At 51.0% G+C, this 16,653-nt stretch overlaps 1 protein-coding gene across 4 annotated transcripts in view; it reads right to left on the bottom strand.

Moving 5' to 3' along the window:
* Positions 1-4,786: 4,786 nt before the first annotated feature.
* Positions 4,787-16,653, bottom strand: part of Tmem63c (transmembrane protein 63C) — a 72,059-nt gene continuing 60,192 nt past the window's right edge. For all 4 annotated transcript variants that reach the window (XM_041658591.1, XM_041658592.1, XM_041658593.1 and 1 more), the window contains 6 exons: positions 13,935-14,097; positions 13,580-13,685; positions 13,061-13,228; positions 11,156-11,265; positions 10,215-10,283; positions 4,787-7,247 (listed from right to left, as the gene is read on the bottom strand). In XM_041658591.1, coding sequence (XP_041514525.1) covers positions 7,053-7,247; positions 10,215-10,283; positions 11,156-11,265; positions 13,061-13,228; positions 13,580-13,685; positions 13,935-14,097 — 811 coding nt within the window. In that variant the 3' untranslated portion in view covers positions 4,787-7,052. The remainder of the gene's footprint in view (positions 7,248-10,214; positions 10,284-11,155; positions 11,266-13,060; positions 13,229-13,579; positions 13,686-13,934; positions 14,098-16,653) is intronic.

Genomic DNA, 16,653 nt, shown 5'->3' on the forward strand with positions numbered 1-16,653 from the left:
GGGCTTGGGGAGCTGCAGGGGGGCTGCAGACATTGATTTAGGTATCCTGCTGGAAATCCTGTCCCTACTGTTGTACAGAAAGCATTTTCCCCAGGCCAGCAGACTGCAGTGATCTAGGATCTTGTCCCCTCCCAACCTGTCCTCCCCATGTGACCTAATGACAGTTAGGACTCGGTTATCTAGGCCGATCTAATGATGCCCACTCGGGTGACCAGGACGAACTGGCTTAGCAGAGTCAAACAGTCTTCTCTATTGCAGGATCGTACTGTGAAACTCCGAGACTGTGTTAATAAAATTAACCTAGGATCAGGGAGTGGAGCCAGTGACCAGCTGACAGGAATTAGCCATAGAGAGGATGGAGGAGCCAGGAATAGGGATAGAGAGATGCACAGGACAGTGTAGGAAGAGACTTAAGAGATTCATGGTCTTTTTGTTTCGGGACACGTGGAGAGATGCTTCTCTTACTGGGTCTCCAGCCAAAGATCAGTTGGTTGCTTCTCGGCTTCTCTGACCTAGCAGGTTTTCACCCCAACAGCTGACTCCTGAATCTTTATCTAGAACAATAAAGAGTTAGTTAAAACCTACATTTGGTGGCCTTCGCCAGGCCTCGCTCTGAGTGGTGATGTGTTCATGTGGGGCCATGGGGCGCAGAGAATAGTTAAAATATCAGTAGATTCAGGCGTGACCACTAAGCTGAGGAAAAAACACTTCTCTGACACATGTCTTGAGCCAGCACACAAAGGTGCTTGCCCTCAAATACACTATGCTTCCATGTCTATGTCTGTGAAAGAACTGCCCTTCCTCCTCCCTCTCTAGTTCAAACTCCTTTCCATTTCTTGGTTAGCAAATTCTTCAAAAAAGTAGCCCTCTGGCTCCTGTGTTCATTTCCAAACTTTATAAGCGAATGGAGACTTAGCACACCCAGATTTTGTCCCCACTCTCTGCTCTGATTGAAGCCACCTTCCGTCTTGTTCAGCTCAGGTGTCATGTCTGGCTGGTCTGCTCAGCAGCACTTAGAATTGATCAGTCCTTAATGTTTAAACTTATTATGAAAAGACACTACCAGCTGTAAAAATCCAGGGAGTCCCGAGGCCACATGGACTCCCATCTAGCACCACCTCAAGGCTGGCCCTTCCCTGCTTTCTCTTTGCTAGAGAAACGACTAAGCTAGCAGGGGGTGGCGCTAGAGCACCCCTATCTGGATTCCCTAATGTCTCAGAATCGTCTGTCTGCATCTGGTCCATGCTTTGCATTTGGTTAAGTCTTTCAAGTCTTTCCATCTGTACTGGCTTTTCCATTGTCTCATGGGAGAAACCAGGTCATCTGTTGATGGTATGACCAATATCCTCCACTTGGCCGATATTTCATGGTTCTCTGTCATAGTTCTGTCATGAGTGGTGAGCCCTGCATCTTCCTCCCTCCTCACTGAGCCCCTCTTTTTCTTCAGGTCCTCATCACAGCCCCTCCCACGGCCTTGCAGACTCTTCTCTGGGCTTCCTCCTTGACCTTGCTTTCTCTCTTCGCAGTCCTGGCCAGTGCCTTAAACATCACCCTAAATGACCCTAAGATTTAAAGGTCCCCAGCCTAACTTCTATATCAGTCAGTCATATCTCAAATGTAGCGTGACCAGATGCACCATGTCCCAGGCATCCCCTTCCCAGACTTCTCTGTCTCCTGTATTACTATCACCAAGTTGTTCTGGCTAAGATCTTAGCGTTATCCTGGCTCCTGGATTGCTCCCTGACCCACCTCTCTCCACACAAGACTCTTTGGCCCCTGTGACAGCATGCTACCCCACTTTTGTCTTCATTCTCTGCCCCATCCTAACTGAGTGACTACATCCCCTCTCACAGAGTCCTAGTTGGAATTTCTGCTCCCCACTGGCCGTGGTATTCACCTCAGTGTATGAGGGTGTCCTCAGTTACTGGGGCTGGAAGGGGGAAGGAGGAAGAGCTGTTCCATGGGTACAGAGGCCCCCCTACTTGAGAGGTTCGGTACAGAGGCCCCCCTACTTGAGAGGTTGGGTACAGAGGCCCCCCCCACCTGAGAGGTGAAAAGCTGCAAAGGTGACCGGAGGTGACGATTGTACATTATATCAAGTATTTAACAGTTGCTTAACTACATACTTAAAAATGACTATGATAGCAGGGGTGGTGGTCCACACATCACCCTAGAGCTCAGAAGACCGAAGAGTTTATGAAACCCATCTGGGCTATAGAGCTAGACTCGATTAAAAAAAAAAAAATGTCTGTGTATCTTATAATCTGAAAAAAAAAAAAAAGAAAAGAAAATGAGACAATCATGTCACCCTTCTGCTGGGAATCCCCCAGTAGCTGCCCCCAGTAGCTGCCCACACCCCCAGAGGAAAGCCCGGAGTCCTAGCGGAGTCCCACCAGGCCCTCTGCCATCTCGGAACTTGCCTCGCCCCTCTCCCTGCTCACTCTGCTTTGGGCTCCTTGCTACTCTCTGAGCCTGGCACTGATTCTCCTAGACCCTCCGCTCTTCCGGCACCCCATCCCCGGGAGCTTCTCCTGAATCGCGGTGAGCAGACTTGCCCTCCCGTCTCCAGGCATCCCCTCCTCTCCTCTCATCTTGTTCTGTTCTTTCTTCACAGCACTTAGCCCTGCCTGGCATCCCATTATGTAACGGGGTTGTTTATTGTGCTTGGAACCTTCTCTTGCCTAGGAATGGGCAGGCTGTCATGAAAACCACTCTGGGCTATGTTTAGAGAAGAGAGAAGAGGCTATTCCTTAAACAGTTGCTGAAATTGACAAAGTAGAAGGGATGTGGCTCTCGGGACCAAATAACAGCCACATTTATTGTCGAGTTAGATCTGTGTGACAGGATTTGTACCCATCTCTCGTTCTAGCCTGGGCTGATGCGGGTGAGGTCTGCAAGAGTGTGTAGGGCCTGAGGAGGGAATTGTTCTCCCCTATGCCTGCTAGACTCAGCGGGGGGGGGGGCAGATTTCTGTAACAGAGGGGACCAGGTGCCACCCCAGAGACTGTGGTCCATCTAGGAGACTCCCACTTGGCACTGGAACAGAGGCTTGGGTGATGACGGAGAGCAGGCTGCCAAGGCCAAGAGGCTGGCAGATGTTCAGAATCTGTTTCTGCTGGGCAGATCTGGGAGCTTGTCATCTTGGAAGCCCGGCTCCTTCAGGTCCCAGGGCCTCCCACTGAGTGACCTAGAAGCCTGCAGCTGGGCCAGCAAGGCTATTCCTCAGGACAGACCAAGGTTACCATCCCAGAGACAGCAGTGGTAGGGTGGCCAAGAGCTTCTTCCTATCTGTTCTGACCAGAGGCCTCCAGGGAGAGTTGGAGGGAACCTCAGGTCTTCTGTTCCTCCCAGGCTGGTGGTGCCCAGGATGGCACTTGGTTGGGTGCAACATTGCTCTGTGGACACAGTCCAGTGACTGGCATTCTGGGCATCAAGCCTCACTCTTGCCTTCTTCCTAGTCCCACCCCCAGTCAGGTGTACCCACTTTCTAGGCCCCCAGTCCTCCTGGCATGCTAAGTAAGGGGATCCACCACCCACCCACCCCCCCCCCCGTTCTGAGCATGCCTCCACATTGGGCTACAGAGCATCTGCCTCCAGCCTTCCTTCTGGTCTTTTTGTGTCCATCTGAGCAATAGCTCCTTGAAAGGGTGCTAGAATCAAGGGATGGCCCATGTCTGCAAGCTGGAGGCTTGTTGCCCTCAAGAAGAGACCCCTGAGAGATGACTGGCACAATAGGAGGCCATGGGTTCTAGGCCCCTCTCTTGCAACAGTGCAAGCCTGCTAAGCAACGAGAAGACCCTGCCCCTTCTGCCCTTCTCAACAGCCCTCTCTCCTGAAGCAACCTTGTAAATCATGGAAACTCCTGTTTTGAGGGGAGAGGTGACAAGAGGAGGGGGCCTGGTCTCATTCCCTGACTCACGCTGCAGTGGGCTTTGAACCCATGCCCATGGGCGGATCAAGAGCTTAAGGTGATGGCTCTGTAAGGGTGGTAATAGTGGACCCCTAACCCATGATGGTTATTGTCTGTGCCCACAGGGAGCCGCAGTGATGGAGGCTGTCTCTCCCCAACCTAGCCTGTCTTCCACCACAACTGATTCTGCTCTATGCCGTATGTCGAACTCAAGTCTTCCCCCTCTTCCTCTGGGGATGAAGTAACAGCCTAGTGTCCGCCACATGGGTGAAGAAGACCAGAACTCAGCTCTCCTAGCCCAGAGGCTTGTCATCTGGCAGGGAACTAGCTTCTCTCCCTTGCCACAAGTGCAAGAGCTTTTCTTAGGCTACTTCTTGTCCTGCCCAGGCCTACCTGACTGTCCCCCACCCTCCCTGAAACTTCCTGTCTCTGTGGCCTACCTCTTTTCTGTATCCCAAGGTACAGGCAGGAGCCCTGTTCTGCCTGGGGGTGTTCGCCTGAAATCAGCCTATCTGCTGTCTTGGGTCAGTCGCCCATGTAGAGGCTCAACAACATGCAGCCGGGGTTGTTACTGCAGTGGTCTCTGGGGTGGCATTCTCTTGCTGTACAGGGAGGAGGCAGAGTTGCTTTGTGCCTCTGCAACCAACTGGCAACGGTTATCAGGCCTTTCCTTCCTCCTATCCCTTCCCCTCTAGGGCTGGGGCCAGGGAGGGCCTTGGGGAGAAGAGGCAGCAAGGGGCCCAGGGTAACTTGTCATGCAGTGAGGTATGGTGCCCCAGCCTGGTGACTCTGGGGTCATCCCTTAACAGCGCTGGCTCCTTCCAGGTGGAGCAGGCCTTATTGGCCCAGAGGCAGAGGCACAGGCCAGCATTGATTAGGAGGACTTGTTTATTCAAGGCACAATCATACATTAATAACAAGAAGGTTCAGCATTCTGGCACATTCCTTTAGTGGTAGTGGCCATGGTTAGTCCACGGCCCTCTAGGGCCCCCAGAGGATGCAATGCTGTTGATAGGCACTTGGCTTCCAGAGGCAGCTTGGGGACAGGCAGGCTGGCTACTCCAAGCCCAGCAAGGGTCCCCTCTAGGGGCTGTGTCATCTGGGTCTCCTGGGAGGCATCTCTCTCTCCAGAAGGGATCAGGATGGACTGAGGGTGGAGGCTAGGGTGGGGTTATGACCAGTGGCCTGGGACAGCAGGTGCTGAGGAGGGTCTGGAAGTGGGCTGTATAGGTAAGATGAAGGAGCCTGGGCTCTGGTGACCTTGCAAAGTCAAGGTCAAGCCAGGTGGACAGCTCCTGGAAGAGCAGAGTGGAATCTACTAGTTGCCCAACACTTGTATCAGAACCAGGCAGCATTTGACCCAAATTCGGAGGATGGAACCCTCCAGCCATATGCCCTGTTGTCTATAGGACCCCTTGTACCTGAAGCATCCATGGGTTGCAGTGGGAGGGGTAGGAAGGAGGGCCAGCAGCAGCAGACAGGGCTGCAGGGATCTGGGGCAGGCGCCGGCAAGCAGAGCCCAGAGAAAAGGCCTTTAGTTTCAGCCTGAGCTGTCACCAGTTTTGGCTTTGGCTGTGTTCCAAATCACTACATACCAAATACACACCTTGGGGTCTGCCCAATAAACCCACACTTTGGGCAGAGCTGGATATTGGCCCTGACCACTCTATGAAAAAGTTTCTTTCCCTGGTTGGTGAAATCCCAGGGGCACTGGCGTGTACAAAGGGCCTGGCTGTATGTAACTCCTCTCCCCCACTTATTCCAAGCTTGACAAGGAATGGAGGTAGCCTCACCCAGCTGACTCAAGCTCTCAGCAAAGATCACCCTGCTAAGGTTTGGGGCCAAGCTCTGGCGTGTGACACTACTTGCCCCTTGAGTGACTATTTCTGCCCTGGAGTGAGGCTTGGACCTGTGGGGCTGGGGGTGACAGAGGTGGAGCAGAGGCAGGGCCAAGTGATCTGTGTTCAGGGCAGCCATGTGCCTGGGTGGAGACACTGAGGTGGAATGAGACTGGGCAGCAAAGAGGGACCCAGATATCTGGGGAGGAGCTTCACAGGCTCAAGGACTGCAGACCCCTTGGTTCAGGCGGTTGGCCAGCATTGCAGAGGCAGAGGCTTGCTCCTCCAATTGGAGGCAGACCTGGGAAAACAACTTGCCCACCAGAAGGGTTTCTTCACTGTGATGTAGCCATCACTACTACTTTACCTAACCCTGGCAGGACTGGGGTGACATCTGTGACATCTTAACCTCTATACCCTTCTGAAGGTCAGGCAGGGCTGCCTGAGAGAGGAATAAGGGTCCTTCTGAGGGGCGGTAGGGGTTGAGCTGTCACCAACCTTGACCATGCTGGAGCACAACGCTCAAATCCATGAGGCAAAGGATGTTCATGGTGGCCACCTCTAGGTTTGGGGGAATCTTCTCATTTGTCCTTGGGACTTAGAGAGGTATGTCTGATTTCCATGACCCGGTTTTGGAAAGAAGACCCTGTTTCCTGAGCTCTACGCCCCACCACACACACACACACACACACCCTTAAATCAACCAGCAAGGATCAGCCATGGTTTCCTTCACCACATGCACGTAGGTCTCCTTTAATGAGCTTGAGTCACTGTCGCAGTAACTACCCTTGTAAGCAGATAGCAGGGCAGAGAAGCAGGGAAGGCCCCCGTCTCTTCCCAGGGTTGTCCTGTGGTTGCTCCGTGCTCAGGGGGTGAGGTACAGTTTCTAGATACTCTGCAGGGACGCCTGTGATGAGATGACCACCTGGGCCTCGTCCACAAGACCCAGTACACGCACCTTTGCCTGCTCAGACGGCAGTGGAGTGACCATCCTTGATGGGCAGCGGGAGTGGGGGCGCTGAAGCCCCTAGAAGGCCTTCAGTGGGCTCCTCCCTACCTCTTCCCTTATGCATATGTGCATCCCCTAGACTCCAGCAGGAAACACAGCATCCACTCCCAGAAACATGGCGTATGCTTCCTCCACCCCATCCCAGAGCCCTCAGCATTCCCAGCATTCCGCCCTTTCCAGCTGGTCGGAAGGCCCGGCTCGTCACCTGGCCACAGGATAGCAGCTGTCTCCATCAGGAGCTGCTTCCTGTCTCCCCGCACCAGGCTCTCCCCTGGCCCTCTGACTGAAATCCTAATCAGTGGCTCTGACCCTCCAGTTCCAGCCCTTCCTGGAACCGAGCTGAGTCCAGCTCCCTCGCAAAGGCCCTCAGACTGCTCTCTTCTTCTCCCTCTTCTGGCTGGCTGTTCATGGTGCCGTAGGTATGCCGGGCTGGGGAGGAGGCGGGGGTCAGGTTCAACTCTGGCTCCTGTAGCACGGTGGCCACGTACAGCTGCTCAGGACAGAGAGGGGAAGATGAGGCAAGGTCATATTGGGAGCAAGGTCTAGAGTATACCCTCTCTCCTCAAACCCACCCCATCACCTCTGCCCTTCCAAGCCCTGGGCCCTCTCTGCCCCACTATCCACAGCCTTGATTTCCTCTGCCTTGCTTCTTGTCATTCAGTGAGCTCCTAGGGATGAAGCCTGTTCACTACCTTGGAGTGGGCAGAGTTAGTTCAGTGGCAGGCTTTTTTATGCCTCATCTACATCAGTTCCACACATTATCTGTTCCCACTCAGGCTGAACCTGGGGGGAGATGGCCTCTGGTCCCCCTGTATGCTTTGCTACATTGTATTCACATATTGGAAACAGAGTGTTAGCTGCCTCCTGTCACACTGACGGCTGGTGTCAGGGATGCGGGGAAGGGGGCAGATTGGAGACACAGGAAGTGCCAGGGGAATGGGCAACCTGTCAGTGCTTGCAGTGGTTTTCAATCTCCTCCCTACTTTGAAAGTAGGTAATTACAGGAGAGAAAGAACCCTTGCATCCTCCAGTATAAACACCCAGCCCCAGTTGATGAGGGAACAATCCCGTGAAATAGCTAGACACATACATATTGCCAAAGCACACGCCACAGGCATTTTGACCACGAGAAAGGAAATGGTAGCTGAACAGTGGGAAGCCTGGTGTCACACCCAGTATTCTGTCTCATCAGCACTAACAGAATGAAGGGGGTGTTACAGGTCTCCAAGGTGAAGGCACTTCTAGGAATACATTCTAGCCCCTGGGTTGGACGTGAGCCTTTCAAGCCTCCAGCTTTCAGGGAGTGGGGAAGGGAGGGGAACCTGTTGGAAGATATCAGGAAGATGAGTCAGAGAAATCCAGAAGGTGGGGGCATCCTGCTGGAGTGGCTTGATCTTCTCAAGTCCCAATCTAGCATAGATACTCAACTGGTTCTGGGTTTGAACCAGTTATTTAAAAAAGATGGGTAATAAGAGCTATTTGAATATGTGGGTAATAAGAGCTATTTGAATATGGGTAGGCAAAGAGGTCAAAAGTCATCTATGTGGCAACATACTGACAGTTATACAGGTTATAAAATTGCATGCACAGTATTTAGCAGAAACCCATATAGACATATAGAATTCCACATGTACACAGAAGCATAAGATACTCGGAAGAGATGCACGCATCCATAGTTAGCTCAAGAATCAAGTGTCTCAGTGACCATCCCTGAGTGGCGGGAATGTGAACTTTTATTTCCTTATTCTTGGCTCCTCTGTTTTTCATTCCCACCGTTGCCTACCATGTTCTTATACCACTGTCGTAAGCGTATAGGGTTTTTAATAGCTTAAGCCAGGCACAGCACCTCGCGCCTGTGTAGGCCCTGCTACTCTGGAAGCTGAAGCAGGAGAATCACTCGTGCCTGAAGTTCGAGGCCAGGCGGCCCACATGGAAACCCTGTCTCGAAAAATAAATACATGCATAAATAGTAAGTTCTATTCGTTATGTTTTTTTAAAGCACAGATTTTATAGTTATCTGGACTTGGTTTAAACCCTGTCTGGCCACATCCTTGCTCAGCACTCTGGGGTTTAAATTAGTGGATCTTGTGGGGTGGGACTGACTGACCTAACATACATTAGGCCGTGTGCTCAATCTCCCACCCAGCAAAATGGTAATAATTAAGTTTGGGGGATTAAAATCCCTGACCATCGGAGTTTATTAATCCAGAGAGAAAAGAACAAGCTTCGAGCTCTTTATATTTCCCCTGCTAACAGCAAGAGAGCTCCTATTGGTCAGAGAAAGTTGTCCCTGGTTGGTTCTTGGTCTCTTCATTGCCTCCCCTCAAGAGACAGTTTGTCATTGGCTGGAAGGTCTGTTTTTGATTTTTTTTTTCCTTTCAAGTCAGGCCAACCAGGGTTATGCCACATCTTGTGTCTATGTGCATGGCCATGTGGGTCTGCCTATGTTAATGAATTTTGACCAGACTCTGACACCACTGGGGAAAAAAAAAGGCCTCTGGGCTTTGTGGGCCCTGCTCACAGGCATGTTCTGTATATCCATGTTGAACACTGTCTTCTGTTTTCCTCACGGACTCCAGATCATCTCTTCTGGCTTCTGCCCAGGTTCTTCCTCTTCCTCCAACGCTCTTCCCACACCCTGCTTCACCTGGCAACCTTTCCTCCCATTCCTCCAGTTGCATGACATGGTCCCTTCTCGGGGAAGCTTCTCCCAAGTGCCCCCACTGCGGGCACCCTTCTTCAGTGCTTGCTGGAGACGTCTAACATGTATGAAGGAGCCTATGCCCACCCTTCTTCAGTGCTTGCTGGAGACGCCTAACACGTATGAAGGAGCCTATGCCCAGCATCATACGTGCACAGATGATTGCATAAACACATGCGTTAGGGATGAGGACGAGGGCTCCTGCCATCCAGGCAAGCCAAAGGGCATGGGCGCCTCTGCTCAGTCCACTGGTCACAGACTCTGGGTCCAGCCTTGGCTCTTGGCAGGCTGGCGGGCTCCTCGGTCGGGTGCTGCCCCTGCCTTACCATTCACTGGGTCCGTCAATAGCTCCCTGCAGCTCTGTCTGCACCGCTCTGGCCAACGCCTGTGCCCTGGAGGCAGCCTGGGTCCTGAGGCTGAGCCCCAGCATGCCCCTGCATCTACGCGGTTGAGGATTCTGAGAGCTGGGCCTCCCTGTTCGAGTACGTCATCTCTGGCTCTCTCCTCTCTGGGTGACTTCTAGTGACTGTCGAGCTAGAGCTGGTTCTTCTCACCCCACTCTTCAGCCAGGGCCACGGAAGCATTTGGACCTGGGCCAAGTCCTGCTGCGTCAGAAGAGGGAGCCCGGGGGTCCCGGCTCCTCCCCAGTACCCAGGGTAGGCACTAAACACTGGTGCCCCCCACGTTGTTGGAGCGAGCCACCCTTGCAAGGCCCCACCCTCCTGACTCGTCCCCAGGGTGGAGGCAGAAACTCACAAGGGAGGTGGGTGTGGAGGTCGTGCTGCTTGGCTCCACATCAAACACAGTCTCAGCTTCTTCCTCAGGCTGCAGAGGAGAGGAGGGTGATGCTTCACAGGATGGAGGCTGACCCTCACCGCCTCCCGCCCTCTATCCACACCTGGGCCTCTGACTTGCCACCTTGCCCCTCAATCTTTTCTTTTTGGTTATTCGAGACAGGGTTTCCCTGTGCAGCCCTGGATGTTCTGGAACTCACTCTGTAGACCAGGCTGGCCTCTGCCTCCCCAGCACTGAGATTAAAGGCATGTGCCATCACCTCTACCTCCCAGACAATTCTTTTTCTCTCTAGAGTCCCAGACCAGCAGGCAGGGCAGCAGCTCAGGAGAAACAGGGAAATGATTGAGATGCCAAGAATCCCTTCTGGAATGTTCTGTTCCCAAAACCATAAAGGGAGAAATGATCATAGTTGGAGTGGGGTTTCTGCTCCGACTATCAGTTGTCTAGGGATTCTCAATCAGCCATACCCAGGTTTCCTATCACCCTTCTTCTCTAGGGTGGCACAGGTGCAAACAGATCTGGTGACATCATAGTATTAGGGCATGTGTGTGTGTGTGTGCTAGAGAAAATGCATTATGGCCGTACTCTAGCCTGGTACTCCAACCAGCAGTGGCGGTGGGTGCTTGTGCTATGACTGACCGGGTCCCAGAAACAAATAGAGCAAGAAGCAATGCTTCCAGAAGGCTCCCTCTGCAGGGAGCTGTGCTTCAAATCAGTTTCTTTTCTTTCTATACGTCGTCCAGAAAAATTTTCACTGTTATTAACAACCAGAAACCTTGGTCTAAGGGGAAGCCCCACCCCTCTTGTCCTGTTGTGTTCTGGGTGCCTCGGCCAGGATATCTCAGAGCTATGTCCTCAGGACCAGAAGAATCAGTGGTCTGAAAGGCAAACTGGCAACTTACCTCATACTCACGGACAACCCGGAGCTTCCCCAGAAAGATCCCAGAGAAGGCAATTATCACGGAGATGATGAGGGATGACAAGGAGAAGAACGTGATGGTGTGCAGTGGACCTGCCGAGGAGAAGGTGGTCACAGAGCTTAGCGCTGGAACAGGGGCGAAACAGGGCCACAGAATTGCTTCGCAGATGCCTAGAGCCACCTGCTCCAGAACCTCCACGGGAGCCCTGGGCTAGGGGCAGAGCAACCCTCGCACAATGCTCCCTCCAAGAACGGGATTAGGGAGCGGGACATGATAAGGTCATCCCTCTGTTCTATTTGGCCAGTTTAGAATGTGGCTTATTGTGAATCCCGTGGAAAACAGAACTTGGATGGACTCAAATTACCCACACCTGTGTCCATTAAACAAGTTCATCTTGATCTACCAACTACCCATTTCCATGGTTCCTCCAAAGGGCCTTTGAGTTACCCATTCTGCCACTGCCTCCAGTCTCTGACCCTTGTCCCTGCGGATCCAGGGCTAACCAGCATTCAAACACCATTTACATATTTCATGGGTGAATATTTGATCTCCTTCATGGCCCATAACAGCTTTTTAACAAGGTCAATGTGGAAAGTCAAATCTCCAGTCTCGTGACTGCCAAATGAAGCTTACTGGGGCATGGCTCTGCAAAAGCAGAAACCAGTAAACAACCTCAACCACCAGCCACAGAGGGCTAACAAAAGCTGTTGTTCTGAAAGGCTACGTTCAAACAGGCTCTTAATACATGAAGCCATTTGGAATATAACATGTGCATGAAAACTTCAGATTGCAAGTTGTAATGTGGATGGTTGCAATTTATAAATAATAGTAAACTAACACACACACCCTCATTTTGCTCCCTCCCCTGAGCAAATGCCTAGCTAGAGTCTGGGAATAAGAAAAACCAGACTCTAGAAGGCATTATGGGTAACAGATTTTGGTCTTTGTACTTTTTTTTTCTTCTATTTTTGATATTTAGAAAAAGGCATTAATGGGGGGAAAATGTCTTCCAGGAGGCAGGGGCAAACCGCACAGGACAGGGAATGGATGTTAACAAACAAATGTGCCCTGTGAGTGTAATCAAGAGTGTCATTCTGACAGAGAATAAGAAAAATACACCAAGCCAGTTCACCTTACTAGACCTGGAAGGAAGTGGGAGGTCCTTGGACTCCCCACAGGGCAGGGAACCTGGTCTGCTCTTTGGGCTGATGAGAGAGGGGGAGTTGATTGGAGGAGGGGGAGGGATATGGGAGGCAGTGGCAGGGAAGAGACAGAAATCTTTAATAAATAAATAATTTAAAAACTTAAAAAAAAATAATACACCACAGTAGTTGTTATGGGAGGGAAGGTCAATGGAATTGGGAGCCTAATGCCATGGGTGACCCAGATGGGAGGAAGCTGAGGAGCTCCCAGGCTGTAGTCCCTGGGAATGTCTGTGAAGGTGCCTCTGGGCTCCCCAAGGCAGGAGAAGCATTTTTGCATATCCACAGGGTGAGGAAAGGTTAGCCACCACTGCAGAATCGATTCCCTTCTCGGGTTCTGGCAAGCCCATGAAAGTAGTTATCTTACAGGTCCCAGAGGAAATATCGTGGGACTGGAGTACCAAAAGCTGCTATTCTATTTTCTGTCAATTTACATGTAAAAGGAAGGAATGTGACATTTCTTATTCGAAGCCAAATCTGCATCATTTGGACTTTGCTTCTGTCTCAAAGTTCTGCCGAGATTAATGCATGCATCATGGCCCAGAGCAGTCACTGGACTTGGCCAAGTGCAATGAGCAATGTCCTGCTCACCCTGAACTCTCCTCTTCTACCAGAGGTGGTCTTAAGGGATTCACAGGGCCAAGGTCAGGCAGAGGTGGGACCACAGAGCAGGCTGCTCACCCACCTACTCGCAGGATGGAGAAGAAGAGCATCCAGAAGAGCCCCAAAAGCGGTGCGAAAATGGCCTGGTAGACAGCGGCCATGTGGATCTGCTCGTTCAGTTTGGTGGGCGCATAGGAGTAGTACATGTTATAGCGGTCTGTGACATGCTTCATGCACAAATACAGCAGCCCTGGGGACCAGAAGACAGAGACACATTCACTGGCTGTTCTAAATAACAGGGCAGGTCTGTGCTGTCCTCAGATGCCCATGGATCTGAAAGGCCAGACTCAGGGCTGTCGGGTGGGAGACCTACGGAGCTGACCTCTGTGGCCTCTAGAACTGGTTCTGCCAGCTTGGCGACGTCCTTCAGTCATGCATGCATTCAACCAACACCCCTTGTTAGCAGCCATCCAATCAGGTCCGTGCTTTAGCCCTGCCACCTCCCCCCCCACAGGCTCTCCCAGATCTCCTCATGCTCTGGGAGACATCCCGATGCCATTTCAGAGTGTGGAGCCCTGGGGGTACCTTGTCGATGACTCACCAAAAGGGACAATTATAGGACAAGTGATGCTATACGCCATCACCACGCTGAAGACGTTCAGCATCCACGCATATTCTCGCCCAAACTGGAAATCCATGGCCTGGTTCTAAGGCAGAAGGCAGGGGTCACCCTGAGGTTGCCCAGCTCCCTTGTCTTGAATGCTTCTGGGACTCCTCTAGGGAGCTGGCTGGCAGCTCATTCCTAGGGGCAACATTTCTTCCCTCGTTGGAGTTCACGAAACAGCTACCCATGGTCACAGGCCTTCCATTGTGGGTCCCAGGGCTCCTAGCAAGACCCCTTCTTTTCCCTCCCAGGAGAAGCTGGGGATGGTGCTCAGAGAAGAGCTGGCCCTCACCTTTCTGATGTGGACTCTCTCTGGCTCTGATCTGGAAAAGAAGAGGCGGGTACAATACGTGCAGAGTGACCCCAGGCGCATCAGCTCCATGCCTGTCCCGAGCAGAGCAGCCGTGATCACGTAGTTGACAAAGAATGCACCATTGTCTGGGAGGAACACGCACCTGGACAGCAGGGAAGGTGGGAGGCGGTGGAAGGGCGGGATAAGGGACGAGATGTTGGGGGAGGAAAAGAGAGAAACAGCAGAGAGAGTGGAGGACACAGAGAAGAATAAAGATCCATAAACAGCCACTCTGAATAACGATATATTTATCAATGACAGGCCACATAGATGATGTCAGTCTGTAAGGCGGCATGTCCCAGCGAGGGGGTGGGCATTTTCTTCTGTGCAGGGGCAGTTCTCATGCACACACATGAATGGGAAGTCCTAGATACCAGGAACCCAAAACCATAATGGGAAAAACGATCATAGTTGGAGTGGGGTTTCTGCTCTGACTATTTGTTGTCTAGGGGTTCTCAATCAACCATACCCATGCTCCCTACCACCCTCCTTCTCTACGGTGGCACAGGTGCAAAGGGATCTGGTGACATCATAGCATTCAAGCAGCCTTTTTGAGCAAACATATGAATGGACTACATAAAATAAATTTAGAATGGACCTGTTAGGTATCTGACCTCCTAAAGGACTCTGGATTCTGAAGCTATATGACCTTGGAGGAGGAAAGATGACATCTTTTAAAATTTTTTCAAGATAGGTTTTCTCTGTGTTAACATCCCTGGCTGTCCTCGAACTAGCTTTGTAGACCAGGCTGGCCTCGAACTCAGACATCCATCTGCCTCTGCCTCCTGAGTGCCCGGACTAAAGGAGTGTGCCACCACGCCTGGCTTAAATTATTTTTAAAGTTGTTTTTATTATTTTTAATTATGTGTCTGTGTATGGGTATGTGCACAAGTGCAGGTGCTCTCAGATGCCAGAGGCATTGGGTCCCCTTGGAGCTGGGGTTACAGGAGCTTGTGAGCCACCTGGGATGGACGCGAACAACCAAACTCAGGCCCTCTGCGAGAACGATACATGATCTTAACAGCCGAGCCGTCTCTTCCGCTCTCAAGGTGACATCTTTAGTTTCACAGATCACTAATTGAAAGTAGCCATTCCTTTCCATGAAGCACATTAGCGACAAACCACAGGAGCGTTAGCCATTGTTGTCTTTAGTGCACAGAGCACGTGGGTTGCGAAGAACACAGTTGGGTTGAAATAGAGTCAAGATATTTTTAAAGGCCGCGAAGACAGCTAATCAGTAGAGTGTTTTCTGAGCAAGAACACACATCCAAGTTTGATATTTAGCACATACAAAACAAACAAGAACACATAGGTGTGGGACGTGATTTGGAATCCCAGCTCCCTGGCCAGTTGACCCAATCAGCAACCTCCAGGTTCTAGGGAGAGGCCCTGCCAGGAAAAAAAAAAAAAAACAACTTGACAGCTCCAGGGGGAAATGACGTTCAAGGTTGACTCTGGCCTTCACGTGCGTGCACAAGCGCACCTGCAACCCCCTCCCCGACATACACACACTTTTTTTTTTTTTTTAAAGGGGAGGCTTAAGCAGGCCTGGCTTATCTCAGTAGCTCCACCTACACAATCATGTGAATGTTCTTGAGGAGACAACTGCGAACCCCTGGCCACATTTCCGAACTCCTTCAAAAGCTACCTAAAGGGTTGAAGCTAGCTCAAGGATAGAACATTTGCCTAGGAAGCTGAAGACCCTAGGTGTGATTCCCATTGGAAGCGGAGGCAGGAGAATCTTGAGTTGAGTAGAATCCAACCCTGCTGAGCGGCTAGAAAACAGCACTATTGGCATTTACTCTTCACAGAATTGAAGTTGAGTCACAAGCTTGGCTTTATTATAAGAGACGTGTATTAAAGATATCCTCCTAGCCAAAGACGAACCCATTCACCTTTGAAAGGATAACTTCCTATGGTTGCAATGCCAATTTAACTAGAAAACTAGGAGGATGCCGTCCTTGAGCAAGCTGTGGAAAGGCGAAGGTCATTTGCACTGTGTCTTTGAAAACCGGGGCTTTCAAATGCTGTGACCATGAAAAAAAAATCCACAAAAGGCCAGGTTTTCAACATAACGCACACGTTGTCATAGAGCCCGTCTCCCCCAATTCTAATGCTCTTATCCCAGTGAGTCATCAGCCTTCACACTGATGTCTGCAAAATCAACAAAAAATGTAACTTTATAGTATTCTCACTAGTGGGCTAATGAAGACAGCCACAAAACTAAAACATTTTGGTAACTACATATATCTTACCTTATTTTACTTTATATCGAAATGGTGGGTATACGTGTGTGTTCCTGAGTGCAGGTTTGTGCAGGAAAGTGCTCAAGGAGGCCAGAAAGGGGCATTGGACTCTCTGGAGTTGGGGTTACAGGCAGTTTGGAGCCACCTTGTGGGTGCTGGGAATTGAACTCTCATCCTCTGCCAGAACAGTATACGCTCTTAACCACTGAGCAGTCTCCTTTGCCTCTGATAACAGTGCAATCCGGGTATTTTACACACTTACATATACCACCCAGAATGGGTGACAACTGGAGATGACCTGATCAGTTTTGTGGTTTCTGGGTCTTATATTTATTTTATTTATTCGTGCAAAATTATGCACTTTATTTATGCAAAATGTTATCAGTGAGGAACACAATATGAAGAAGACACAT

Source organism: Microtus oregoni, unplaced genomic scaffold (genome assembly GCF_018167655.1).
Source record: "Microtus oregoni isolate MIOR12 unplaced genomic scaffold, Mior012 000009F_ref0000495, whole genome shotgun sequence".
Lineage (NCBI taxonomy): Eukaryota > Metazoa > Chordata > Mammalia > Rodentia > Cricetidae > Microtus > Microtus oregoni.